General features: G+C 49.4%; 10 protein-coding genes across 10 annotated transcripts; 7 read left to right on the top strand and 3 right to left on the bottom strand.

Annotated features, from left to right (window-relative positions):
- The first annotated feature begins 1724 nt into the window (after positions 1-1724).
- Positions 1725-2732, top strand: BGZ61DRAFT_431325 (uncharacterized protein). The gene is made up of 2 exons (XM_046243847.1): positions 1725-2395; positions 2446-2732. Exons 1-2 carry the CDS (start codon positions 1854-1856, stop codon positions 2624-2626), a joined length of 723 nt encoding a protein of 240 aa, XP_046097347.1. The 5' UTR covers positions 1725-1853; the 3' UTR covers positions 2627-2732.
- A 1078-nt stretch (positions 2733-3810) lies between these two features.
- Positions 3811-5562, top strand: BGZ61DRAFT_538774 (major facilitator superfamily domain-containing protein; the record flags this gene model as incomplete). The annotated part of the gene is made up of 1 exon (XM_046254692.1): positions 3811-5562. One exon carries the CDS (start codon positions 3811-3813, stop codon positions 5560-5562), a length of 1752 nt encoding a protein of 583 aa, XP_046097346.1.
- A 784-nt stretch (positions 5563-6346) lies between these two features.
- BGZ61DRAFT_593129 (uncharacterized protein) lies at positions 6347-7329 on the top strand. Its single transcript, XM_046256774.1, has 3 exons — positions 6347-6609; positions 6666-6946; positions 7023-7329. Exons 1-3 carry the CDS (start codon positions 6550-6552, stop codon positions 7048-7050), a joined length of 369 nt encoding a protein of 122 aa, XP_046097345.1. The 5' UTR covers positions 6347-6549; the 3' UTR covers positions 7051-7329.
- Positions 7297-9036, bottom strand: BGZ61DRAFT_498871 (organic solute transporter Ostalpha-domain-containing protein; the record flags this gene model as incomplete). Its single annotated transcript, XM_046251332.1, has 7 exons — positions 7297-7323; positions 7540-7812; positions 7888-8037; positions 8144-8269; positions 8339-8591; positions 8713-8860; positions 8973-9036. The coding sequence occupies 7 exons, from the start codon at positions 9034-9036 to the stop codon at positions 7297-7299; spliced, it is 1041 nt and encodes a 346-aa protein (XP_046097344.1).
- Positions 9037-10806: 1770 nt separating this feature from the next.
- BGZ61DRAFT_431320 (uncharacterized protein) lies at positions 10807-11515 on the top strand (the record flags this gene model as incomplete). Its single annotated transcript, XM_046243846.1, has 2 exons — positions 10807-10860; positions 11012-11515. 2 exons carry the CDS (start codon positions 10807-10809, stop codon positions 11513-11515), a joined length of 558 nt encoding a protein of 185 aa, XP_046097343.1.
- A 1121-nt stretch (positions 11516-12636) lies between these two features.
- Positions 12637-14387, top strand: BGZ61DRAFT_593127 (uncharacterized protein; the record flags this gene model as incomplete). Its single annotated transcript, XM_046256773.1, has 4 exons — positions 12637-12808; positions 12861-13585; positions 13635-14027; positions 14087-14387. Exons 1-4 carry the CDS (start codon positions 12707-12709, stop codon positions 14385-14387), a joined length of 1521 nt encoding a protein of 506 aa, XP_046097342.1. The 5' UTR covers positions 12637-12706.
- A 1956-nt stretch (positions 14388-16343) lies between these two features.
- On the top strand, positions 16344-18435 carry BGZ61DRAFT_561493 (Alpha/Beta hydrolase protein; the record flags this gene model as incomplete). The annotated part of the gene is made up of 5 exons (XM_046255816.1): positions 16344-16468; positions 16529-16803; positions 16875-17201; positions 17259-17936; positions 18003-18435. The coding sequence occupies 5 exons, from the start codon at positions 16344-16346 to the stop codon at positions 18287-18289; spliced, it is 1692 nt and encodes a 563-aa protein (XP_046097341.1). The 3' UTR covers positions 18290-18435.
- On the bottom strand, positions 18255-20391 carry BGZ61DRAFT_462257 (triose-phosphate transporter family-domain-containing protein). The gene is made up of 8 exons (XM_046247264.1): positions 20066-20391; positions 19945-20012; positions 19871-19876; positions 19692-19809; positions 19500-19599; positions 19284-19434; positions 18971-19227; positions 18255-18919 (listed from the first exon to the last, which is right to left on the bottom strand). Exons 1-8 carry the CDS (start codon positions 20170-20172, stop codon positions 18581-18583), a joined length of 1146 nt encoding a protein of 381 aa, XP_046097340.1. The 5' UTR covers positions 20173-20391; the 3' UTR covers positions 18255-18580.
- Positions 20392-22298: 1907 nt separating this feature from the next.
- Positions 22299-23601, bottom strand: BGZ61DRAFT_401529 (glutathione S-transferase). The gene is made up of 3 exons (XM_046243059.1): positions 23518-23601; positions 23335-23466; positions 22299-23284 (listed from the first exon to the last, which is right to left on the bottom strand). Exons 1-3 carry the CDS (start codon positions 23569-23571, stop codon positions 22442-22444), a joined length of 1029 nt encoding a protein of 342 aa, XP_046097339.1. The 5' UTR covers positions 23572-23601; the 3' UTR covers positions 22299-22441.
- An 837-nt stretch (positions 23602-24438) lies between these two features.
- On the top strand, positions 24439-26644 carry BGZ61DRAFT_484505 (fungal-specific transcription factor domain-containing protein; the record flags this gene model as incomplete). The annotated part of the gene is made up of 4 exons (XM_046249616.1): positions 24439-24482; positions 24535-24737; positions 24777-25708; positions 25778-26644. 4 exons carry the CDS (start codon positions 24439-24441, stop codon positions 26642-26644), a joined length of 2046 nt encoding a protein of 681 aa, XP_046097338.1.
- Positions 26645-27098: the final 454 nt, after the last annotated feature.

Raw genomic sequence — 27098 nt, 5'->3', positions numbered from 1 at the left:
CCATGATATGAGATGCAAGACCTCAGGCTTTACACAGAAACCTTACACAGAAATGGATTTCGGATTGCTTAGACTTTGTCCTCTGGATAAGTGGTCCTCATTGAAAATTGATAGCAGATTAATGCGACGTGGATAAACAATGTCAGCCTATAGTGAAAACATTCAAATCCAGACCTGCTAGTTCAACCCACTCTAGATTGGCAGTCCGAGATTTGCAGCAATGAACCGGAGGCCAGTGGCTGCAAGAGACTTCTCTATATCATCGAGCGGATATCTTTGGATAGATGGAATATTCAACGCAAGCACGTAATCTATGAAGCGTACGTCTTAAAGGCTACTCATCTCAAGGCGGTCTGCAACCTTGAATTTCTACTCATACAGAGACAGAGCTTCCAGGTGCCCGAAATCAATAGGCTGTGGATGGGAGGAAGAATTATCGGGGACCGCGTATTAATCGGAAAGTATGAGCTTTAAGACTAGATAGTAGGGAAGGCCATGTGTATCCCGTTCCTTATTATTCACAGAATTTATATGCTACTGAATCTGGTTTATCGGTGATTAATGTCAAATTTACACAGGTTCACCATGCCTCATCGGATACGGTGCAGTCTCGTGTAGACGTAACAGAAGAAGGCGATGCATTCGACAGTGTATTTGACGAATTGTAATAAAGTGGCTCAAATCGAGGGATACAGTTTCTTCTTAAGCATTGGTGCAGAGAGTAGACGTCAAGACAGAAGAAAGTAATGTTGATGATACGAGTAAGTCGTTCTCGTGGTGGTTGTCCGTCGTGTCCTCAACTATCCCTTACTCACATACCCCAACCAGACTCAAGCCATACTTGCGAAGAGGGATAGTGTAAATGAAAAATGTTCTCGATCATTTACTGTCGGACTGGATTTACCGTAAAAGTAACCGTGGGACACACACCTCTCAGTATTAGTTATGAGGATGCTTGGGACACTGAAGTCTAGGCAACAGTGGCGTCATGATCTTTTCAAAGCATAGAAGCGTGGAATGTAAGAGTTAGGTCCAAGAAAAGTGTTTGTATTCGCTGATCGGATGGCCCATTTTGTAAAGTGTAAAGAAACAAAGTATGAGGAAGAGATGCTCCGACAGACCGAAATTAGTTCAGGATGCATCAAGCAGTGTCCCGAAGGGAAATTGAGGTCGTACTGCTACTCCGACCCGGCGCCGGAGCCCTTTGGCAACCATTGCGAGTGGGTTAATAAGGCCGGCTTCCTCGACGATAATAGTCTGTCTACCTATCTGGCTCACTTCACTGTCTTGATGAGCTTGAAAATCGATGCATGGGAATATCCCACAGCCACATTTTGTTAGCGCCAATTCTCATATTCGCCAGTTAATATTCCAAGGGCCAATTGATTGACTGTATTTGCAATCATCTTGACCGATGACGGATTTCCCTCATCTACAGTCTCCAAGACCCCGGTTTCCTTCGTCATCCGGCCAGACCGGGCGGACCGGACCCCTTCCGTCTAACACTACACCAACAGAATTACATAATCCAATTCAACGTTACAAGTCACAGTCATCTTGGCTTGAATTGCGGCACAATCGACTTGAATTGTTGGGGTCGTTGCTCCTAATCCGTCTTAACCTATCGGCCTCTTCGGGTTTCCGGAATGTCCGAGCACTCCCAACAAACAGTCAGTCGATTGTCCGATTTGTCATCCGCAATTGCCATGAGCCAATATTCGCAACCTCGCTCGTCTTTCGCGCCATGTAGATTGCGTGCTATCATCAAAATTATATACTGTGCTTGAGCACCACTTGTTCCATCTGTTCTCAATAGCCTCATTAGAGCTGTACTCTATCACTCCTTCTTCACCATGGCTTCTCAAACCAAAATCGTCCTCGTCCTTGGTGCCGGAAAAAATATCGGTCAAGGTGTCGCCCAGAAATTCAGATCTGCCGGCTATCGTGTCGCACTCGTGTCTCGAAGCGCAGAGGATCGAGGGACGACTTCTGAGGGCGACACAACCCTTCGAGCAGACCTGAGCAACCCATCGTCGGTGCCATCCATCTTCACGGCGGTCAAGGAGATACTCGGCGGCCCTCCAAACGTTGTCGTGTACAACGCGGCGGCTCTGACTCCGCCGACGGATCCCCAGAATCCGTTTACTGTTCCGATTGAGGCACTCGAGCGAGATCTTTCGGTTCTCAATACCAGCGCCTACGTCGCGGCCAGGGAGGCCGTGGCCGGATTCGAAGCCACGGCGGCGGGACTCCCCAAGGCTTTCATCTACACTGGCAACGGCCTCGCTGGCGCCACAAGCCCTCTGCCACTCCTGGTTGGCCTGGGCACGGGTAAGAGTGCGGCGAGTTACTGGGTCGGCTCGGCCTCTGCGTTTTACAAAGAAAAGGGCTACAAGTGAGTGCTGCTTGGACCTTGTATCTTGAATATGTTGCTAATTGTTGCAGATTTTGGTTCGCCGATGAACGTGATGTTGAGGGGCGGGGAGTGCCGATAGATGTGCTCTCCGGTGAATACGCAGGCGATTTCTACTGGAAGCTTGCGGAGGAGACGCCGGAAATTCCGTGGTTTGCGACGTATGTTGTTGGGAAGGGTTATGTGCACTTTCCAAATTCTAGCAGAACATAGACTTGACGTCCATTAAGTGAATTACTCGGCTGACATAGTTGCCTTATTTTGGGAGCGGATGTGCGAGAGAATAGTTTCGTAATAGTAAGCGTCAATTAAAGCGTGGTTCACCTCAGTGCCATCTAAAAAAGGAGTCCGAAGCGTTATCGAAATCCCTTTATCTTCCCGGCACCACCATAGTATACTCTACACTAAGTATACAGCTGAGAGTACTTCCATACTTCTTTGCTCTTCTACATGTAACGCCTAGCGATACTCGTGAAAGCGGATTAGATGGGCCTCAAAAGCCTTGTCCTGTGGCTCTCGCTAGCTACACATAATACATGAGCGATGTAGCTCCCCAAGTCAGGTTTGGATGGCAGACCATCGTGTCAAAATCGTATCACCTGCATGGCAACCTGTTGGTTTGACAGCTCGTCTAGATTACGATGGCTCAATCGGGATATAAGACTGGCCCCTGGCGCCCGCGTATTGCCCACGGGAGTGCGAGCCCCCGATGGATGAGAAGGTTTGAGGCCGTTACCATTGGTCAGGTTTCCAACCCGCATTTGCGAGCCGACCCCGTGCACGCAATCCAACGCGCGCAGTTCAACCAAAGTAAATTTTCGTAACGTTATTCGTCTTTTATTCGTATGGGAAGATTCTTTGGCCTTGAACGACAATTGTAGCTGAAAGACCTTCCGTCCTGGGCTAGTTGGAGATAACATTAGCTGGAATCGCCGACGAACAAGGCTGCCCTATTATCGACTCCCACCTTGATCTCAACGACTTTGACCCAGGTTTACCACATACGGTTGACCCCTTTACCTCTTCGGTGGTAATTAGCTCTAATCCCGACCAAGGCGTGCCCGTTTTTGTCTTCTCACGCAGCCGGCGTGCGATCCAGCGCATCAAAACCATGTGGGCCAGCTCGACGCCCCTGCGGTCCACAAGTTCGCACATTATCCAATGCGAACCCATGGGGGCCAGAGTTGAGCTGGTTTTAGGGAGGTCGATTTAGATCTATTGGTTATCTGTTGTTTGTCTGTTGGTTGTTGGTCGGCCCACATTCACTTGAGCGAGGTGCGTATAATTAAGTCAGTTTCCCACCGACCGTCTCAACTCTCTGCGCATTCGTTCTCGCCCTGTTCAGCCGCTCCCGTGTTGTTCTCTCCATATTCACCTATCCCAAGCCGTCAAGCACAATGAGCGAGGTCCAACAGCAGCCTGCGACGCCGCACGCCGACGCCAACGCCGACGCTGAAAAGGAGGCTGGCGTCGTCGTCAAGGACAGCCCAAGCTCCGATGGCGATGATACCATCGACCGAGATGCCCAGGCCGGTGTCCAGAACATCGAGGCCGTTACCTCAGTATGGACAACCCGCTCCCTTATCGCCGCCTACGCCATGATATTCATCATCTACTTCGTCGAGACCATGCAACAAGGTGCCATGGGATCCATCACCCCCTATGTCACGTCTGCCTTCGCCGCGCACTCGCTCACTCCGACCGTCAGCATCTTCAGCAACATCATTGGCGGCGTCTTCCAACTCAGCCTCGCCAAGATCCTCGACGTATTCGGGCGGCCGCAGGGATATCTGCTCTCAGTCTTCTTTGCGACTATCGGCCTGATCATGATGGCTGCCTGCAACAATGTTGAGACGTACGCTGCCGCCCAAGTCTTTTACACCGTCGGGAACAACGCCATTCTATATTGTGTCAGCGTCTTCGTCGCCGATACATCTTCACTGCGAAACCGAGCTATGATGACCGCCTTTTCCGCTTCGCCTAATCTTATAACCATCTGGTTGGCTGGACCGATCTCTGAAGCCTTTCTCAATGGACCGGGCTGGCGTTGGGGCTTTGGAACCTTCTGCATCCTTGTGCCCTTATTCACCCTCCCGCTCTACGGCCTTTTTGTATACAATTTCAAGAAGGCCAAGAATCAGGGCCTTATCCCCGAGTCCAACAGTCAAAGGACAGCGTGGGAGTCTTTCATCTACTACTGCCGCGAGTTTGATGCTATTGGTCTCTTTTTGCTATCTGCTGGTCTCGCTCTATTTCTCCTGCCCTTCAACATCTACTACTTCCAAAATGAAGGATGGCGTGCCCCTATTATTATCGCCCTACTTGTTGTTGGCTTTGTTGTCATTATTGCATTTGCTCTGTGGGAGAAATTCTTCGCCCCCATTACTTTTATTCCCTATTCTCTCCTCCTGGATCGCACCGTCTTTGGCGCCTGTATTCTCGGCGCCACGCTCTTTATCAGTTACTATTGCTGGATGAGCTACTTTACCTCTTTCCTGCAGGTTGTCAATAACCTTGACGTCACCAAGGCCAGCTATGTCGCTCAGACTTACAGTATGGGCTCCTCCTTGACGGCCATCGCTGTAGGTGTGCTCGTACGGTACACTGGTCGAGTCAAGCCTGTAACTCTCTACATGGCTGTTCCTCTAAGTATCTTCGGTTTGGCTCTGATGATCAACTTCCGCAAACCCGACGTCAATATCGGCTACATCATCATGTGTCAGATTTTCGTCTCTGTTGCCGGCGGCACCATCATCATCTGCGATCCAATCGCCGCCATGGCAGCCGCTACGCACCAACATATTGCCGTTGTTATTGCCGTGCTGTCTATGTTTTCTCAAATTGGCGGTGCAATTGGCCTCAGCGTTGCTGCGGCCATCTGGCAGGGTGTCTTCCCTGTGAAGCTCGCGGAATACCTTCCTGAATCAGAACTCCCTAATCTTGTCGCGATCTATGCCGATCTCACTGTGCAGCTGTCGTACCCCGTGGGATCACCTGCGCGTATTGCCATCCAAAATGCATATGCTGAGGGGCAGAAGATGATGTTGATTGCTGGCACTGCTATCTGGATTCTCGGCTTTGTGGGTACGCTGATGTGGCGAGACATCCAGATTATTGGCATTAAGCAGGTCAAGGGCCATGTTGTTTGAATCCTCGGTGATTGAGGCAGGGTGCAATACACATGCAGAATTATAATATTGATGTTGAGTGAAGATGGCTTTGTAAGATGAATCAACCCCCTCAATGAACTTTTGAAGAGAGTTCGCAGAGTGCCCAACGAGCCCTGATTTACGGGGGTTTGCGGTGGGGGTCACCCCGCTAGAGTCTTGCTGCGGATCCAACACATCAGACTCGTCGATACGTCTTGAGATCCAAATACCCATAACGTTTAACCTTGTTATAAATAGATGCATAGTAACAGCCCAGGCGAATGTGCTAGTTACAGGATAGGATGGCAAATGGTGCAAGACATGTAGATGGATTGCGCATTAATGTTGTCGCGCAGCAGAGTGAGCCACGTACACAGAGCAAAGCCCGGACATGGCGGAGTCGACCGAGACAGAATAATAAAGCATCATGTTCATGACTATAGTCACGCTGCGAATTCAACTGCCGGTTCAATTCCCCAGTCTCTGACTCCGTGAATAGCAATCCTCAGCCACACAGAGATATACCGAGGTGACGTCTTCGCGCTCCGCCATTCGAGACCGAGACCGAGCCACGAGCCACCATCTCGAACCTCTTCATTGGCTGGCGCAGTGGAGAGCCTCTCCGAACCAGGGAATAGATCGCCATCACGAGCCCTGCCAAGCTCTCTACGTACGCGTCCAGTGGCCGAAGCTCGCCTGGCGCAGTGACTGCGCCGCTACTCGGACGCTAAACACGTCAATTTCAGCTGCATTCTTCCGCTACAATGTCCAACGCCAAGATGCGCATCCATGTGCAGTAGCAAGGCGTTCTCATGACCATGATGGCCATGTTGCTGTATTAATACACCATGATTTCCTGTCTCATCGCAGTTTTATCATCATTCCATCAACTCACATCTTCTCATCCATCCACCTGAACCAATCCAGACTCTACCAATCACCAAACAAACACCACCACTTACACTTCCATCACCTCCATCCTCAATCATGTCTGCCCGCGATTACTACGGTAACAACTACGCCGCCCAGCAGGCCTACCCTCAGCAGGTTTGTCAACTCTCAGGAGCCGCTCATTTGATATTTTTCTAACTCCAATCGACCAGCCGCAATACGCTCCTCAGCAGCCCACCTACGACAATCGTGGTGTCTCTCCCTACCCCCAGCAGCAGCAACAATATGGTGGGAACAATACTAGTGCACAACATCCCGCCGATTCCCAGGGCCAACTGGGCCCCGATGGCGAGCGCGGCCTCGGTGCAACAATTGTTGGAGGCGGTGCCGCCGGTTGGGTTACACGCAAGGCCGGAGGAGGCTTCTTTGGAAGCCTCGCAGGCGCCGCTGCTGGTGCCATTGGCGCAAACGTCTTGGAGAGCAAGCTGAAGAAGTGAGTACTTTGATGGATCCATTCTATTTCTTGGTCCTCCCGATTCGTCGACACACGTTGTTAACATACCTTGCAGGCACAAGAAGAACAAGAAGGATCACTGAGATGGACATGAGGATGGGATCTGATAGTTACATTAGTCTTTTTCTGGGATATTTCGCTGCATTTGGGTATCAACATAGAGGTCATTCGATATAGAGGCTGCGGGTGTGTATTTGTTTTAACTCTTTTTATATACGATGCAATGTTAAATTTGGAAACCTTGACCGCACATGTCCCTCTTATTATGCACAATGAGATTTAATCTATAGCTTATTGCAGATTTTAGCTGTTGATTTTCTATGTGCTGTTCACTGCTTTTCATATCTGACCCTCATCTGCATATGAGTAGACCGCAATAAAGTACAGCACAATGAAAATAACAGGAATTTGTCCCTCGGCAAATAAGTTGGTAGCGAAGACAACACACCGAACTATGCGCCTCTCCTTTGGTACTGATCCTCCAATAGACTATACTCGGGAGACAGGGTATTATCGGCAGCTCGTGTCTTTGCCAGTCGGCTTTCCCTCGAGCTCATTGTAAAAGCGAATACGATCGCATCGAAAATTTCTTTGGGGTTTAATATGCTCACCCAAGCACGTACTCCTAGGAAGCCACCGTGGTAACGGCACGATTGATCTTGAGTCTCGATTTGGACGTTGTGGAGAAGATATGGATTCCAGGAATATGCGTATAGGAAGAATAGCGACAAAGGGACCATCTCCAGGCACGTGAGCATATTTGGAATCCCGATGTTAAGGTCCGCATACGTGAGTGTGTCGGTTGGGTTGAGCGCGTTGACATCTGAAAGGATCCAAAAGATGATCTGGTTAGTTGGGAAAAAAGAAGTTAACAAATCAATCCTCTCGACAAGTGCTCAGCAAGATTGGGGTTGCCTTACTCTCTGCAGAAACCCTAGCCCAACTACTGCTTTGAAGGAAACCAGCTTGGCTAAAGGTTTGTGCTTCTCGGTGTAGGGTCTGAGGGCCTTGTAGAATCTGAGCACAGACAGGACGGCAAGTGTCAGTGAAATATTTAGTATTATACTGATCTAATTGGGCGATTTCCATTCCGTTAGTCTGTTTTCAAGCTGGAGTCTGGACGATGATAATAGGAAATGTTGGATTCCAATGTAGCAGATGGACTGAATCACTCACATATAGCTTTGCAAAGTATGGCTTAGTGACGTATTCGCAGTAGATCCCCGCCACCTGCGTAACATCCGTTGCGATTGCGGCGATTAATGAAACGACTGGATATTGGAAAATCAGCGACCATCGGCGCTACACGAAATTGGAATCAGTGCTTTCATTCTTCCCAACACGGAGAGCTTCACTTGGACATGCACCTACCCTGAACCAAACGAGCCCATCTTTTTGACCAGAAGGGGATTTTTTATCCTCAATAACCAGCGAAGCGAAGAAAACGTCTCGCTGAGTGTCACTGGGTGACACAAACTGACACATGAGGAGGAAGTACGCCCCAAGAGATATCGACTGGACAAACTCTAGCCATGGATCGAGGTAAACAAATGCTTCCGGAAATGCAATAGACAAGAAGCATATGATTGCGTAGAACGGAATCAAGAGTGACACTTTTAGGATCCTGTTCACCGTGTCATTAGCTCACGGATACTCGAACCCAACCTGACCAAGGCCTTATGGAGAGGACAGTGTCGATGACTTCTTTCGTGACTCGTCGAGTATCAGGAAAGGAAGAGGCATACTTTGACTGTTCATGAGGCTTGCTGTAGTGTGTTGCATGCATGAAAATGCAAAAGAAGATGACCAGACAGGCAAACGCAGCACAGCTGCCAGATAGAATCTTGTTGAATGTGTAGAATGAAGTGTCGCCAAATAGTGGCTTTTTCGCATCTAATAAGATGCCGCAAGCGGCGTACTCGTCAACCATCGTTCCTCATAAACGTTGGTTTTGGCAAAGATTCCTTGCGTTATTTGCGAAGCACCTTATTTGGGGGAGACATACCTTCGGAAAGAGAATGGACTGGACAGGTATGGTCCTTCGCCGTCTTTGAGTGGTGCGCACCCATGGTGAAGAAAACAGCCAAGATGGATGAGAGACTGTGGCTTGTACGATCTCGCGCCTTCGGAGGACGGTAGAGTTAGAGGATGCTGTTAAACCAACGCAGACCTTTGAGCATCAACAAAGGACTGGACTTGAGAGGATCTTTTATGTCCTGGCCTTCAGCATGCCTTCAGCATATCTAGGTTGCGCACACATGTTTGACTCGTTTCATTGGCCGATTTACGCGAGAACATGGATACTGCACCTCGAATGGCAGGGAACTGCATCTCGAATGGCAGGGATTCGAGGCTTAGCTGTGACAATGAAATGGGACCTCTCGCGCTTACTGTGCCGTATAAGCGTCTGACAGCAGAGATTTGCGTCATGTACTACTTGCTAACTGTCCATCAGAGCGGAGAATACTTTTCCTTCGGCAAGGCTGAGTTCTGAGAGGCCCATGATGGATTCCTGGGATCAGCTGGGACGGTGTATTGTAACCCTTCGAGCTTACCGTGCCGTACAACCGGCTGACAGCAGTGGGTTATCCCATGTATGATCTGCTAACCCTCCATCAGACTAGGTGATTTACATGAATTCATTCGTCAATGGTAAGGCTGACGCCTTGAAGATCCTGGAGCGTTTAGTAGAGATTAGGTGGATGGATTGGCGGATCAGCCCTACCCGGCTAGTTAGTACCGGCACCTAAGCCCCTCTCTGCGGAGGAGAGGAGGCGTCAGTCTGTCTTCCCATTCGACATCTGGCAAATGTAAGCTGCAGGGGTAATAGGAATACCCAGCTGTAGACGGGTGGCTTTGTGGATTTGAGTTCAATGAGCAGGTAAGTTAATATCGGCATCGGGGTAGGAAGTTGCGACTTGAGGGATCTGCTGCCATGCATGCTGCATTGGGATTTATTTTGCGAGGGACGCCGTGCACGTTCAAGGAGGGAGAGTCTATCTTGGTACGGAAACATCAAATTCACGCAATTAATACAGTCTTCAGTGAGAAGAATGACGGAGACGAGCACCTGGGTTGTCTAGGGTACCGAGACTGAAGACCTGAATCCCCATTTCAATCTAGTCGGAAGACGGGCGTTACTTGTCCGTGTTTTCTAATCGCCACCTCGAATGACTTACTCAGTTTGGAAATGCCCATTCTCACTGCCATGATTTGGCCTGCTAAATCCCAGCTAAATCCCAGCTAAATCCCAGCTAGTTTGGCGTGTCTCACCCCCGGAATCTCCACTTTTGGGCCGCGTAAGCTGCGTCAGTGTCCATTTCCTATTCAGATTTGTTCACCAGGATTGGCCAGACATCGAGTCTCACCTCAATCCTGCCCTGCCACGAGCTGGCTATGTTCGTGTCACCGCATCAATCATAGCCACAGAAGATCGGCAGAATCCCTCGCGTCTACGCCGTAGGATGAGCGCCACATCTCATGGGATGCGTATGGAAACCCTCCAGGCCGACGAATGTGAACCGCCCCCATCGGCGTCGGAGCTTTTGATGCCGGTCTTGAATGTCGGGTCGAATCGCTTTTGGCTTGTTAGTATTCATGTTAGAGTCAAGGGAAATATTCAAATAGCTCCTTGAGTTCCAGTGGCAATCGTCTTGTCTGGTTATTCTGCACTTCACTCGCGTTTTCTTTTCTCGCCTCTGCCTGTCGACTCCCCGTTTATCGAAAAAGTTGGCTTGATTTCATAGCGAGAAAAAAGCGTTCGAAGACATCGCAACACATTTCGCCTCGGTCATATCCACCCTCAACAACACTCTTCCGATTATACTGAAGAACTAAAAATGGCGGCCCCTGCATCCAAGACAATCGATAACCTCACCGGCCGATGGATTCTGGTAAAGGGCCCCTTTCTTTAACATATTATACCTGAAATTTCACATATTTACCTCCTGGGGTATCACTCTATGTGCTGCGCGTCATGGCTTCCTTCATTGCTACCAGTTCGTCTCAACCAGTTGTTTGGATAAAGCTGATCTATCAAAACAGAACAAGAAGCTTTCCGACAGTTCGGACCCCGTCCTCGCACTCCAAGGTATCGGCTTTCTTGCTCGCAAAGGCATCAACATGGCCAGCATCACCCTCGACTTGAACCAGTACACGGCGCTGCCTGCTCCCCCGAACATGTCCACGGACGCCGTCACACACATCGACATCACGCAGAGTCCCTCTGGTAAAGATGGCCAAGAGCGTCGTTGCGTGGACAACAACTTGCGCGAGCACTCGACTTCACTGTTCGGTGCTGTCATCGGCAAGACTATGTGGATCAGCCATGATGAGATTGATGACGACTTCCTCAAGAACGGCTGGTTAGTCGAAGGTGAGGGCAAATTTCTCAAGATCGTCGTCCAGAGCAAAGAAAGTGGCTGGATTGCCACCCAGATTTGGGGGTTTGAGATGGTTGACGGTGAGAGACGGTACTGCCGACACATTTCCGTAACCAAGGTTGACAAGCGCGTGGAGGTTCGGTTTGTGTACGACTTTATTGTTTAGTACTGGGAGCCTACAGTATGATAAATGGGAGAGAATTTGGGTTAGTGAGCCGTTGTTTATTTTACAAAATCTCACATATATGCTCGAAATGATGTGAAAGGGCGCAAAAGAACCTCCCCACAATCGTCGTGTTTTCTGGCCCTCTTTGAACCTAGTACTGGGTCTATTACTAAATGACTTCGATCTATCTAATGATATCGAGTAAGCCTAAAAAATAAAAATAAACTCAAGATTAACACTAAGTAACGCAGGGATTCCCTTTAGTTGAACGATTTCGTTGAGATAAGTACACCTCACTACACGGTTGGCATGATTACATTGGATGCGCCACCACGGGGCTTCGCAGATACTCTTCCGCCAACCCCAAAGTCTTCGTCTCGGAACCTATTTGACCAAGTCCGTAATTATCCCAAATTAGCGCTCATAAATAGGCACGTCGAGAAAGTTGCTACTATCACGCCACCCAAGTAACCGTTTATCGACGTTTCATTTACGGTCACTAGCTGCCTTGCGTGGTGGCGAAGCACACGCCTTGTCTCTTATCTGCCTGGATCCGCCAAGTTTGGCTTGGCGAACTGGCCCGTGAACGAGCAAACCCGAGCACTCGAGTTCGTTTACGTATACAGAACGAGACTTGCCGAGATTCAATGCACTAATGATACTGTTTCCGTTTACGAGTGCTATCTCCCCTAGCCTTCGGATGCAAGCTGGACCCATCTCACTAACGGTATGGAATGAAATGACTCGCATGGCTGACAATCTCCATTTCGTCGTGGATGAGAAGAGTAGTTGGGATACCAGTATTTGTTGATCGGTACCAGCATTAATTCCACTACACTTTTCTTCCATTCTAAATTCCCCCCCCTTGTCCTGAAATCCCAGCGCTCAGACTCATTTTAGCGTTGCCTATGACGCTCAAATTTTAACAACCATCACGGCGCGTACCTCGTACAGGGCGGCATTTGTTTGGCTGGTCTGCTCCGCCTCAATCAACCCTGCGATTGGAAATGAGCATCATAGCACAGACCATTGATTGCACCGCCTCATGCAACACAGACAGAAACCATTAATTAACTCTTGACTTCATTCCTGCTGCCTTTGCCCCAGCTTAAAGGCACGATATACATTTACCTTGCGTCGCTCTCCGTCCCCGAGAATACGAATCCGCGGGATGCAAACCACCTTCTCGCCATGTCAGTTCCTTCAGAGAGCGTCCATTGCCATTCGACCATGCGAAGATCCCACAAAAAGTCCAGAAATGGGTGCAAAGACTGTAAACGAAGGAAAGTCAAGGTATTCGACCCCGCATCTCTCAACCGCGTCACAAGATCTCACCAGATGCTAGTGCGATGAAGTATATCCCTCGTGCTTTCATTGCTCGCGTCAGAATATTCGCTGCAGTTTGAGTGACAGGGAGCAAGAGAGTCGCAATGTTACGTCAGTCTCGGCTGGTTCAAGACGCTCGGCGACACCAAGCCTCCCAGCTACGCGTCCAGCTGATTCTATTCCTCTGTACGACGAGCATATCCAAATTGAAATCCCTGCATCACCGTTCAGTTCTAGTAACATGCGAGAGCTAGAACTCATGCACCACTACTCTATCAACACGAGCAATTCATTAGCGTTGCGAGAAGACCTGCGATACGTCTGGCGCGTTGTCGTCCCCCAAGAAGGATACGACAACCCTTTTGTTTTACACGGGATATTGGCAGTGGCGGCAGTACACAAGGCCCAACTCGTTCCTAGTTCGCGACAGACTTATTTGAACCTCGGGACATACTACCAATCGGTTGGGCTTGAGGCCTTCAGGACTGTTATGCAAAACGTGGACAAAGACAGTTGGAAGCCGTTTTTCTTTTTTGCAAGCTCGGTGATTCTTTACGCCTGTCTGCTTCCCGCACGATCCGAAAGTCGAAAGATTGAAAGGCCTATTGCTTCAATCATGGAGCTTTTTGCTTTTATCCGTGGGATTCAGGCGATTGGGCCATATTTGGGTGGCATTTCCCGCGGCAACCTTGCGCCCCTAAATCTCCAAGACTGGGTGGTCTCAATGGATGAATCATTTGATGTGTAAGCCTGCAATCTCAATGAACCATGACTGTTCTCTGATCTTTCTCAGTAATCCTTCCCTCGCCCATTCATGTCTCCCAGCCAGCGTATTCGACGCGTTATGTCGTCTCAAGGACTTTATTAGGAGTCATGCAACCCCCGAGGACCGTGACGACTACCTGACGGCCGTCGAGGAGCTTCAGAAGGTTGCAAGGTTGTTGGCACATGCGGGTGTGCATCCCGAATGCGGCATGGTCTTGTTCTGGCCCTACGTTATATCAGACAAGGTTATTGCACAGATAAAGGCGTTCGACCGCGTCGCACTGCTCTTGATGTCATATTATTCTGTATTTCTCTCTATCATGGGTAGCCACTTTTGGTTCTTACAAGGCTGGGGTCCGCAACTCCTTACTGAGATTGAGCATCACCTGATCGACGACCGGGACTTGATGGAGTTACTGAGGTGGCCAAGAGAGCAGGTGTTTTCTAGCTTTGTATTATAGGACTTTCTCGAATGGACAGACTTGATCAGATTCGAGATCGGTTAAGCCCAGAAGAGATCAGCATGCTTGAAGCAGCGCTGATTCAAATGGGTGGCAACTCCCAAGATCAACTCGTCTTCTGGATGCCTTGCGATGGCGGTCTCTCGGGTCCCATCGGCCAACAGGCCTCAACGACATTGCCCATCATACTCGCCCAGGAAGCGGGAACAGCGAACTCCATCGTCGTATTTTTGATGATGATGTTTCGACTGATCGTCTCGCATGTCGCTTCGATGCCGCAACAACCCAGATCCAACACCCCGGCGGTCTCGTCACTATAACGACCAGGGACGGCTGAGTCCAGAAGGCAAAAGGCGTCATTTGCACTATCCCGCTTTATGTCCTTTCCTCGGTCAGGTTCGATCCAACCATTCCACTAGACAAGCGAGAAGCTATTCATGAAGGGTCGGTCAACAAGTGTAACACGATTCATTTGGACATTGAAGGCCCATACGTTCTATCTTGAAGCTCGTTTAGCTCTCCTGGTTCTGGTATGGTGTGTGCATTCGGTGACAACAATACGCCGTCTAGAAACTCTCATCTTGTCACCATTAGACCTCCGACGGAGAGCACGACAGGAGCCCCCCCTTAAAACATTGAAGTTACAAAGACATCGGTTATCAGCTTGTTACCTAGAGATATATAAAGTAAGATCTCTGTGAGCAGAATTGTAAGTACCAGGTGTTTGCCAAACTTTCTTTAGCTCTATCAAGAATGCAATAGGTGGCGCAAGACTGGATGAGAGATGAGTTTGCGAAAGGGACATGGTGTTACTTGTCGCCGAGGTTCACCACGAAGTATTTGAAAGCCTTGCAACGCGTTCATGGCATCATTCACTTTACAAGCGCGGATGAGTCGGATGGCTGGCAGGGATAGATAGACGGAGCTGCACAAACAGAAACGTAAGCAGCCCATAAATTGACGCAATCACAGTGACATGGCGGAGAAAAGCTATTCGCAAACACGCTTCGAAGCCAACACAACTTGCGAATTGTCAAAAGAAAACTGCATTGTCTATTCGAATCCATGTCACGATCAGTTTAGCGGCTCCAACTCATGAAAGTCAAATCCATCCCGGCACCTATTGAACATCTGACAGCGTTTGCCACTAATATAGGAAGCCTCTGTGGCAAGAAGGGGGAGGGGGTAGGGGCCTGGCTATCTAGAACACGTCTCCATTGGTAGATATAGGGTAGTTGGTATAACGGGCGACATATTTCATATTCTAGTTCCTACAGAAAGAGGCGATTGTTTGCTGCTGGGAACCAATAACGCGTGCCTAATCCTCCTAGCCCTGTTTCACTCCGGGATTAGTGGCCCATCAAGGGTTTTGTCCGAGTATTGGGTAGTCCAATTGAACATGACAGGCGACGATCTGCGGTTGGAGATTCACACGGAACAGCTTGTCATTATGGAGGCAAAACGCGTCAGTTTCCCTCACCGCTGCGTTCCGAGATTGAATAAGGCGTAAACCCGTGCACTACAGTATGCGTCGAGTTTGTATTGCCACCCGGTCTAATTTTTCCACCTCTTGCAGGGTCGGGAGTGCTAGGCAAGCGTGGCAAGTGACTGGCGCGGATAAATGACGATCCCTGAGTCGGCTTCTCGGGCAATGAGAGACCGAGATGTGGCCTGCAAATTCTCCAGATATCCCGAAGAATATGAGCATCCAAAAGTGGTTCCATGAGAGGAATTTGGGTACAGCGCCTCTGAGGTCGAGGCTCTCGACTATAAGCTTATCCCTTCAGTCAACCCAGACACATTCCCATACGCATTCCTGAGGGCTCTGCATCCTACACCCATTTCGACCCAGTAAGTAGAGCACATATAAGTACATAAAGCCAGGTAGGTCCTAGGCCTTAGAGATCCCAGCCACTCACCCAATTCACTCTCTTTGGTGCATTCCATCCTTGCAATCCAGCTGCAACAGGTTCAACGAGAGAGAGCAGGAGGGTGATTCCCACTTTGCTTGGCAAAAGCCTAAACCGCATTCTCTCTTCACCCGCACGTCCGCCAGGGTTTGACTGATGCTACCACGGCCCATTTTACCCCGCATTTACCGAGAAGGGTTTGCCGAAATGAGGCATGAACCGTCGTTGAGGGTATGGAAGCTATAAAGGTCGTGGTGTTGAACCTTACGGCTGAGGCGCTGCCCTGCCCTCTCAACCCTTACGCAAATAGAACAATCCCATAGGTTTCATCCCTTCGGCAAACCTTGCCATTGGTCTGACTTCATAATGGACCTCTTTGTGGTTCGCCAAAACTGGATATTTTGGGTTTTGTTTCTAGTCTCGTCTGCCCATGCCCTGAGTGTTTCTGGCAACGGTGTTCAGTACCTGGGTACTCAAAACAAAACCTCGGGGTAAGTTACATATTACCAACACGAATTAATTAGATTAACTAACCTGGAGTCTACGCACAGAGTCAATTCCTTTAGAGGCATCAGATATGCTCAAGCTCCCGTCGGGAACTTGCGATGGAAAGCGCCTGTGCCCGTGACGTACAAAAGAGCTTCAAAAAAGACAGTCATCAAAGCTACCTTGCCAGGTCCAGCATGCTACCAAAGCACACCGGGTTGGCGCGTTGATACAAGTTTTGCGCTCATCCAGGATGAGGACTGTCTGCTGCTTGACATCCAGACACCAAGTAACCCAACATCGGATAAGCTGCCTGTTTTGGTGCTTATACATGGTGGAGGTATGCCCATTCTTTTTTCCTCAGATTAAAATGTTGAACATTCCTGTGAAGCAGGAGCTTACTGAATCTAGGCTACGTGGCTGGCAGCACGCAATTTACTTCAGGCGACAGCCTCGTACACCAGGCGAACGGGTCCATGATCTATGTTTCCGTCCAGTATCGCCTCGGGGCGCTTGGGTTCCTCGCTGGAGACGACATCGATCAAGACGGGACATCAAATGTTGGTCTTCTTGACCAACGCGCAGCTCTAGAATGGGTTCGCTCTAACATTCGTTATTTTGGTGGCGACCCTTCCAAGATTACCATCACCGGAAGTAGTGCGGGAGGGAGCTCTGTGACGATGCAGATGATTATGTACGGTGGCGTTGAACACCCTCCGTTTCACGCGGCCATTCCAGGTATGAAGTGGATTATAGCACCAATGTTGCCTCAATTCCATTGCTAATTTCATCCAGAGTTCCCATGGTGGACCCCAATTTACGACAGCGACTGGGTGAATAAGCAGTATGCTGGCTTCCTGGAAGCTGCAAATTGTACTTCTCTTCTTTGCCTACGAAAACTACCTGCAGCAGACATCCAGGTTGCGACTCGCGCATCTACCGTTGCTGCATATCTTACCAAGCAGTATGCCCATGGTACCTATTACTGGGGCCCTGTGATTGACGGGAACATTATCCGAGCAAATCCTGAAGGAGAGTTCCGTGACGGCCATTTCACCAAGATTCCTGTTCTGGTAGATCGAAACTTCGACGAAGGATACATCTTCTCAAACACCTCTGCCACCAGAGAGGAAGAGGTTTTGTCAGATTTTGCAGCCCTGTGGCACGATAACAATGGCCATTTTGCGGACATTGCGTGGGGACTCTACCCCGAATCAATCTACAATACCTCGCATCTTGACGATCTGCCCGCCTACCAGCTTATGAAAAAAGCGGGTGGGATAACAGATACCATTACTAACTACTTTATCAGACGGTCAGCTCTCTTCGGAGACGCGATGGTCAGTTGCCCGACCACCTACATCGCTCAGGCAGTAGCCGATGCTGGGATGCCTGCCTACAAACTAGTATTTAACTCTGGATATCAATTTCATTCAGCAACGGGGTACTTCATATATAGCAACTACACGAATGGTAAGTTGACATATTTCAACATGAATTTCAGTGGTAAAGCTGGCTGATTCGATCTTGACTATTTAGCCGATGGGTCCCGTGAAGCCAGGGGCGCATTAATCCCGGGCAACGCTACTTTGGCAACATTATTGCGCAATTCCTTTATATCCTTCACCATCCACCAAGACCCCAACGCGTTGACGGTCGATGCCATATCAGCTCCTTTGTGGCCGAAGTATGATTCTGAAACCCCGGAAATCATGTATATGTCGGACTCGGGGGTTCGAGTAATGGACGATCCAGATGTGTCGCACAGATGTCACTTCTTAAGAATGGGCCGTGGAAATAATCTCGGTATTTGGCCACAATGGTGACTTCCGGGATGGGCGACTTAGGAATCCTTCAAAATATTGTGCATCGGATATTTTATGATTTATTTGCCACTTCCATCCATCTTGGTCCCAGTGGCATGAACCGAGTGCTGCGAATAGATCTCTATGAAATATGCACAAGTAATCTTCGCACCAACCTTCGTAAGAATAGCACCTACTCACTCTCTCTAGACGCATTAAAATAGAGACGGATTATAATACAATGGGCGTGATATCTCTGAATTTGCAAGAAGCTGAGGCAGGAATGCAGGTGAGATGAGCGTCAAGTATCACCTACAACTTCTGAGAGGCTTCGCCTTGTCCTAGAAAGTACGGTCCCCACATCCACAACCCGAAGACAACCATGGCCAGAATGGCGACATTGGCAAGGATCTTGGTTCTCGCGGGATTTTGGTGACGGAAGTTGCCTAGTTGTAGGCGTACGTCCTTCGCAAGAGACTGCATCTTCTCGGCTCCAAGCCTGTAGTACACCAGTCCGGCCAAGGCGATGGAGTAACCGAAAAACTGCTGGCCAGTGACTGGGTCACGGAAAATAACCATGGAAGCGACAACAAGCAAGATGTCCTTCAGAACGCCCGACATGGTCAAAACGACGGCTGATGTCTGGCCAATCTACGCAGTGGTCAGCGACGTTGGCTAGATGAGGCGTGGAGAATGACGTACAAGAAGCACAACCGACACATTCAGTAGGAAAGCCACAATTGCGTTAGCTACAAGGGTCGAGATACCTAGCCCGTAGATATCGCCCATGGTAATCCTTGGGATCTCGATGAACAAGGTAAAGATGCCGTTGGTTACAGCGCATGCCGGAGCGTAATAATAAAGTGACACCAAAGGATCCATCTTGAACTCGGCGGAGCTGAGTAGCCGCTGCACCATGACAAGGCGCAGTGCCTCAAAGATGATACCGCTGACTTGGTCTGCAAGCGTGCGTTAGGTGGGATGGCCAGACGCAACGGGATTGGTGTCAACATACAAATAAAACCAGTAAGATCAAACTTGATCTCTCCGAATGAGGCGATGACGATGCCCACGACAATGACGGACACATTCCCAAGCACTCGGAAGTTGGGAGGGACGATCCGGAACGCCCACGTTGCTAGCAAGGTCGCGACAGCATTTGTCGCCTTGGGAGGGTAAGTAAAATGGATTTGCGTTCGTGGTTGGAGCCTGGAACGTCATTGACACGCACCTTGAGCATCTGGATAAATGACACACTTAGGTAGAGGTATGCCATGTTACCGCAAATCAGGCTGAAGCTGAAGAGAATACCAATTGGTACAATGGACTGCCTGTGCGAATAGCGACCCATCAGCAATTCAGCACCCACACGAGTATTTTGCCGGGCTAGCAGGCCGTTCCGCCCGTCACGGTGACTGCTTACCCGTATATGGTCGGGGTCATGGGCACCTTGTGCCGCGAGTCCAGCGTCTTGGTGAATCGGGCCATTATCTGAGTCGTGATCGTGGCAAACACCATGTGCCATGTGGTCAAGAATAATGCTGGAGGGTTGATATCAGTGCGTGCTCGGCGGGGCTCGGCGAGGGATCGAATGCGACTCACGGAAGTCTGGCGTCAAGCGTGGGTTAGCTGAGGGACTCAAGACAATGTACTTGGACTGCAGGGACGGAGCTCACCAAACTTGGCGGTTGCGAGAACCCATTTGTTAAAGAGGATGACGCTTGAGCTCAAGAAAATCCATAATCTATCCGCGCGTGAGCATGGCTTCGCTTGAGTAGCTGAGAAGGGCCGGCGCACGCAATGAAGAATGCGGGATGCAGCCTGCCGTCTGATTTACTGGGAGCAGCAGCCGTGCCGCTCTCCAGCCTCCGGTCTGCGTCTCCCGACGAGCGCTTGGCTGCCATATCGCGCGGTGAATGCTGTGAGGCGGTGATGTCGCTGGCGGGCGTCGTGAAGCTCTCGCGCCGGCTGGTTGCGTGGTGTGTGATGAAGGAAGAGGAATCACAGGCGACAACGTCGGCCGCAGATGCGACGTAGACGTACCGTGCTTCGTACCACCTCGTACCTCGTCTAGAGACAAGACATCCGTATGGCTGGCTCGGCACAAAGCTGCCAGGTTTATATATAGCAACAACACGCGATTGACCTCTGAAACAGGCCCACCCCCGGCCCAATCCGCGAACGCAGCGTCATGTTGACTTGATACGAAGTACAGATTATGTACAACAGCTGCGTAGTTCTCGGCCCATCTACAGCGCAATACCCCGGCCCGTCAAGAGCTTGTCCCACTCTTAACACCGCCCTATCGCCGGATTACCCCCTAAATGCCCCTTTCATCTTAGCCTCATGTCATTAAATCCTCGTTGTCTCCCGTTGGCTTAATTTGCACGCGCGTCTCATTGCAGCCAGCTACTATATAGGTACGAAGGGAATATCGGATTGAGCATTGCGGTCTGGATGCAGAGCACGTATTTTTTTTTTGCTATATTGGCGCACTACGTTCAGTATATCTTCATTCATACACGGACAATTAAACTTGTCCCTTATCGCGGGAGCGTTCCGTCCCGCGATAGTGCTGACGAGTACTCCGGAGTTTTGAACTGGTAGACCATAGCTCGCCCAAGTACTAATTCCGCTGGCAACGTAACAGAGAAGCGCTTACTCCAAACAACACGGATCGTCTTAGTTTGTACTGCAGAAACAATATGCGTCTGCCAGTCGCTTTCATAGCTTCATAGATTCAAGTCGATCTCGTGTGCTCGTTAGAGTAGCTATTGACCTCCATACCTAAGCGGAGGCATATGACACAATCCTAAACAGTCAGCATTTTCAAAGCGACGGGCTACATTGAATAGATTCAGTGCTCCAGCTACAGCTAAATCATTTGGGCCGTCAGTTTGAAGAACTCAAAACAAGGAGAAAAATGTCAAGACTGGACAAACCGATGCTCACCACTCCGACCTAAGCGATGGGTGTTTCACCAGCTGCACCTATTGAGTATTGCGCTGAACAAATAGTCAGCACGCCCCTGGAATCGACTGCAACCTCAGAAGCCCCTGGGGCTGTTGCATCCATTCTTGGCTTCTGCCGCAAGGTCATCACACCAGGCAAAATTAAGACTGGGCATTCATGTCTCCGGCGGCAGCACGTCCGTTGTCTAGAGGATATTCGACTCAACTGACACGAACTACAGACTTTTCAACCTGAACCTCATCACGGGCCCGCTAGCATCTAATAACACGATTCCGGGTGCACAGGCTTTTCTGCCCGGCAGATACTACGGCGCAACGATTCGCCCAGCCCGTTTCTCTACCTGAACCTCTACAAACGGTGCGCTTCTGTGCTCAAATCCGAACAGGAAGCACACGTCTGGCTCGGCGCTGCAATGTTCAGCAACTGGGATAGATGAACCTGCAGGTAGTATATCCCAGTTTTATAACCAAAACGTAGGCGGTTCCTATTGATACATGTCTTTTTAGAGCTTCTCAGGTGATACCGCGAACGTATATGAGCTGGTTGTCTTCTTCGACACTGATTACCAGCCGGGGGGGTGGGGTTCAAATTGTTGACACGCAGGAGTTTGCAGAAAATGCTTGTCGTGCTGACGAGTTTCATATACGCACTCATTCAATACTGTAACCCTTGGCTATATCTAATAATTCTAAGGAAAGAAAGCCAAATAATTATGTACGAATCTGCACGTCAACATACCTGATGCATCGGCCGTTATTAGCCAACTATGTGAAGCTTACCCTCTGGGATGAGACACAGAATAGCACCTTAGATGTTCATTACCAGCGCGCTGGGAAACACATATCTACAGACGGTTTCCCATTGCTTTATCCCTTTTCTCTATTTCTGTACAAATTATTTTTATATATTCAACGGTATTACTGCTTCAGCTAATATGCACCATAATAGTGCTCTTGCCACGTTCCACATTAATGGTGACCCGAACACTGATGAAAGGAAGGGTAATTCCGACCTAGACACCGACCAGATTGCACTGCAAGACTTTACAGCCGCGGTGCTCCTGGCCCTTAGTCAGATCTCTGCCTATCTACCAAGCCATGAAGTTAGGTGTGAAAGAGTCATCAATGTAAATAGTATACAATTTCATGAGCTATACAAAAATGAGACATGAATACGACCATGATGTCAGATAGCAGGCCATCAGGGAAGCGCGTCAATGAGAACCTTCGGGCCGGACGGCACAATGAGCGGCGCATTTCCCCCCATTACTATTTTGTTTCTTCCATCAGCATACCCACGAGAGTAGAGGCCGAGGTAAGGCGCAGTGGTCTTGTAAAAGGCGCCTCGAGCTTGCCCATTCTTCTCCTGATCCCAGTATAGGCGGCGCAACCACAGATAAAGCCGAGGATAGTCGTGGCGGATAGATTTCTGGTTACACATGAACACCGGATAATAAGCGACGTCGAATCGCGCAATGGTGGTGTAGAGTCGGATATCAGCCTCAGTGATAAAGTCACCCAAGATGTATGGCTTCCCATGGGCTAACAAGGCCTCCACTCTGTCCAGGGAGTCGAAGAGTGGATCGATTTCTTTGTCATAGGCCTCTTGTGACATGGCGAAGCCAACCTTGTACACACCGTTGTTGATTGTGTTGTAGACCCACTCATTGATGCTGTCGATTTGTTCCCGGAGGTGAGGAGGATATAGCCCGCCGCCGGGTTTGTTCTCTTCCCTCAAATGCTCCGGAATGAAGGCATCAAACTCGCTGTAGAGCATGCGGATAATTTCGGACGATTCATTGTTAACAAGGGTGTCAGTCTTTTTGTCCCACAAGACCGGAACCGTGTATCGTCCAACATAGTTTGGATCAGCATGCAGATAGAGCTCCTTGAGCTTTTTGAACCCATGCAACGGGTCCTCGGGTAATGAATCTCCTTCCCCACTGAAGAACCACCCGTCTGGCCCTAATGTGAGGTGCACCTGATACACATCAATTACATCCTCAAGCCCTTTAAGCAAGCGGACGATCAGGGTTCTATGGGCCTTCTTCAGGTCAGCCTTTGGTATTAATCGCACAAATGGGCAAAACCCACCCATGGGCAAGCAGGGGAAACATAAAGCGCATAACGGCCCTTCTCCGCTGCAAACTTGGAATTCGGATCCCGAGAAACAACATTACGGAAGGTGCTTTGAGGTCGGGCAAAGTTTCCACCCTTGTGGACTGACTGCATATTCAGTTAGTATGCAGCCTACTGAAGTGTAGAAAGGTGAATTACTGGTCCCAGATTTAAACTCATGACGGCGCGTAGTATTTGTTTGCTAGGTGGCATAGTAGAAGAGAGAGCTAGGAGAGAATTTACGAAAAACTTCTATAAATGTGGAAGTCCCGTTAATTATTTATTTAACTTCCCAGCTATCCGTCCCCCGACTGTCGCCATCTCGGCCTTCGGACTTTGATCGTAACGCTGGGTGGGGTATCGTGGATTTGAAATGCGCCCGCGCGCGACATCACGTCATTGCGCTGACAAATTCAACTTGGTGTCGAAGTTATCGTTTAGTAGACAAGATCGCGCGCGGTTATTTGCATGGTTCCTGTTCAATATGTAGTCCTGCTAGGGATAGCCTTCCGCTAACCAAAAGTCAGTCGTGGCTCGAGTCTCTTCAGCGAATCGAGTGTGAAACAAAGTGCAAACGACCCGATGCTCTCATCTACCGTTGAGCCTTAATGTATTTATATTATTTACGTACCATCCTCATTCCCCGATTCCGGCCTTCTTGCCGAAATAGAACACTGGCTCTCGATCCGTATTTCAGCAGGGAAGTGTTTCACTGCTTCAGATACATCACCGAGTTTCTACCCTATTGTTGGAAGTATCTCCTCTATTTGTACTCCATTCGATATGCATATAATATACAGCTACTAAATTGAAGGATCTGTCAAGGCCTCTACTACTGATTCAACAATGGAAACGGCTAAAAGCGGCGATGCAGCCGTATTAGCAGAGTCACGTGAAAAGAACTAGCGGGGATCTGACTCGTCACCAGACTGAAAGCCAATTCTCTTATCATGTGCGCTAAAGAGTCAAATCAACTCATTCATCTCGACTGCGGTACCTCTCAATAAATCATTGAATCAAATATACCACAGTTGAATTCCCCATACTTGTGACAGATACACTACGGTGGATGCATTCACTATGAGCGTCCGGCCCTCCCGACAGCGTGGGATGAGGTTCACAGGGTATGCCGAACCAACTCCGAGATGACTGAATCGATCGCTGACGGGCAATCAGTTGCTGGACATGCAAAGCACGGAAGGTTCGATGTGACGAAAGGCCACTAGCTTGTGGAAATTGCGAGAAGCGAGGCATTTCATGTGGCGGCTACGATATCCGACTGCAGTGGATGTCTGATCCCTTCGCGCAGCCGAGCACGCCCGCTGCATCTAGCAGCCAAGGGCGGAGAAGAATCATGCTTGGTAGAGATAACTCAAGCCGTATGTTGAAAAGGAGAACATAAGCTAACGAGAGACCAGATAAATCAAGTGGTCGTCGATTCCGGATGCAGGAGATTAACGAGTTCCTTTCTACTATCGACAAGGACGCCGAGTCCATGTTATCGTCCAGAAAAGGCCCATTCTCAACATTTCCAACTAAACCTGGGTGTCAAGACCTCACAGAGACCTCTCAAAAGCCACATCAAAAGCACACCAGTGTCTCCAACCGCTCGGTAGAAAGCCCGCATGATTGGGAATGTGACGAGGTCGACCTGGATCACCATACCCCCGGGATGCAACTGCAAGCCCTGAGCCCGAATTCGGCTCTCCCTCTGATCATCAATACACCTGATTGGTCGGCCATCACAAGCCAGGATTTTGATTCTGCCGTTATTCAAACCAACAATACAGCGGATGTGGAAGGGTGCGCGGATCGACCAAACACCTCGCCAATTGCAGCATCAGACAATGACAACTTGACAGAATCGAGTCCATCTGTATCCTATGGGTACAATGCACGAGACCATTCAATGGCCGTAGTACCAATGTCCCCTTCGCCTCTGCCAGAATCCATCAGCCTTCCAATACAACACATTCGGAGTAGCCTCTTTGGAGATACCGAGGCCGATCTATTAATGCATCACTACATGATTCATGTTGCAGATGTTCTTCAACCAATCCTGCATACCCAAAACCCATATCGCCGCATATATGTCCCGACCGCGCTCGAGGGGGCATGCATCCGCGCATCAGATCACAAAATGACCAATGCCAAACCTCACTCGGCGCTTTATCACGCACTATTGGCATCGGCAGCATACCATCTTTGGAACTGTGATAAAGCGCAAAGAAAGTACCAAGAGATGGGTGCTGAACACAGATACCGAGCACTCCATTCCTTGCAGGCTGCAGTCAACTCTCCAACGCCAGGGTCAGACCATCAAATTCTCCTGATGGCAATGCTGTCTCTTGTGAGCATAGGGGCAAGTGTTCGCGAACTCGTGGCAGAGTCAAGGAATCACCTGCTAACTTGCGTATAGGTTATGTCTGGGGATGACCGTGACATTATGGTGCACCTCGGTGGCATAAAGCAATTGCGGGATTCGCGCAGACGATGGAGAATCGTCAGCGGGGAGACTCGGCAACTCAATCAAATCAGCGCGTTCTTGGCCTTGATGGCTCGAACGACTTGCTTTGTGGTCTCTCCATCGCCTTGGATTGGTAATTATCACGAACTTTCATACACGGAGGACGCCGTCATCAAATCCGGCAGTTGCTTTGAATTCATGTACGGAATCACGTCAAACACTGCAGCTGCGATCCAAGAGACATGCCGGTTAGCGGAATTTCTGGCACAATTCGACAACCAGGAAGAGGCCTCCATACCAGACGATCTTCTCGCGGCTTGTGAAGGTCTGGGTGACAGACTTCTGTCTTGGACGCTGGAATCCGAGAAGATGGCATCCATCCCAGCTAATGACGGCGTGATGTTGACAATCTTCAAACACCAAGCAAGTGCATGGCATTATGCAGCGCTGGTATATTATTACCGCCGGATTCAGCGCTACGACACTTCAGATCTGGTGCAGGAAATCAAGCTGGTGACCGATCACGCACACGCCGCGGAGGACGCCAAGGTCACATTAAAATCCAACAGTACGAACATCATGGCTCCAATCACATGGCCGGTATTTATTGCTTCCTTGAATGCCGCCGAGTCTCAGAGGGACGCGTGTCGGGCGTGGTGGGAAAGAATACAACACTACGGAATCGCAAACATCCAGACGCAGTGGGACATGGTGCAGCGAGCGTGGGAACGAGAGGATGAAATGCAGCAGAAGGGTTTCGGGACCAGAGATTGGACAGCCGTTCTGGGTGATTTGGGGACGCATATCTTCCCTGTATGAAGAAGTGGGTTCACGCAGTGCTACTTATAAGATGGCTGGTAACTCACACACATATTTCACGGGCATCGCTCGTTATCTATGGTTGTCTCGTGATAATGCGGGCAAAACCCACATTCAATCCAACGGCGAGCTCCGATAGTCAATTGTCGAGAGTGAGTCCGTCTGAGTCATCATATGCAGACGACTCGGAGACTCTTTCCCTTAGTGAATCTGGGAAGATAAGCCCTTCATGGTTAGCGTAGTCGTCGTATCCAACCCTGTCCGTTTACGCCTTCCAGTGCGACCGCAGGTTTAGCGTCAGAAGGACCTAAGCACATACTGGAGATGACAAGCTGTTGTCATTGATGAGTACGTGTCATGAGTCATTTGGGTCAATGAGGAGTTGATCGTCTGAACTGTCAGCTTTGATTGGCAAGGAAGGTATTATTTTAAGATATAAATTTATGAGATGCAA

Source organism: Ilyonectria robusta (genome assembly GCF_021365365.1).
Source record: "Ilyonectria robusta strain PMI_751 chromosome Unknown BGZ61scaffold_30, whole genome shotgun sequence".
NCBI classification, from domain to species: domain Eukaryota; kingdom Fungi; phylum Ascomycota; class Sordariomycetes; order Hypocreales; family Nectriaceae; genus Ilyonectria; species Ilyonectria robusta.
The sequence above is the reverse complement of the archived record's forward strand: the minus strand, read 5'-3'. Positions and strand labels throughout refer to the sequence as shown.

Excerpts from the sequence above, each read along its gene's own strand:
- BGZ61DRAFT_593129 (XM_046256774.1), top strand. The coding sequence starts at position 6,550 with ATGTCTGCCCGCGATTACTACGGTAACAACTACGCCGCCCAGCAGGCC. Across the intron at positions 6,610-6,665 it reads AGCAGGCCTACCCTCAGCAG|CCGCAATACGCTCCTCAGCA; the intron begins GTTTGTCAACTC and ends CCAATCGACCAG. Across the intron at positions 6,947-7,022 it reads TTGGAGAGCAAGCTGAAGAA|GCACAAGAAGAACAAGAAGG; the intron begins GTGAGTACTTTG and ends CATACCTTGCAG.
- BGZ61DRAFT_401529 (XM_046243059.1), bottom strand. The coding sequence starts at position 23,571 with ATGCCACCTAGCAAACAAATACTACGCGCCGTCATGAGTTTAAATCTG. Across the intron at positions 23,467-23,517 it reads TGAGTTTAAATCTGGGACCA|TCAGTCCACAAGGGTGGAAA; the intron begins GTAATTCACCTT and ends CTGAATATGCAG. Across the intron at positions 23,285-23,334 it reads TTTCCCCTGCTTGCCCATGG|GCCCATAGAACCCTGATCGT; the intron begins GTGGGTTTTGCC and ends GACCTGAAGAAG.
- BGZ61DRAFT_431325 (XM_046243847.1), top strand. The coding sequence starts at position 1,854 with ATGGCTTCTCAAACCAAAATCGTCCTCGTCCTTGGTGCCGGAAAAAAT. Across the intron at positions 2,396-2,445 it reads TACAAAGAAAAGGGCTACAA|ATTTTGGTTCGCCGATGAAC; the intron begins GTGAGTGCTGCT and ends TAATTGTTGCAG.
- BGZ61DRAFT_462257 (XM_046247264.1), bottom strand. The coding sequence starts at position 20,172 with ATGGCAGCCAAGCGCTCGTCGGGAGACGCAGACCGGAGGCTGGAGAGC. Across the intron at positions 19,228-19,283 it reads TGATCTTACTGGTTTTATTT|ACCAAGTCAGCGGTATCATC; the intron begins GTATGTTGACAC and ends GCACGCTTGCAG. Across the intron at positions 18,920-18,970 it reads ATGTGTCGGTTGTGCTTCTT|ATTGGCCAGACATCAGCCGT; the intron begins GTACGTCATTCT and ends ACCACTGCGTAG.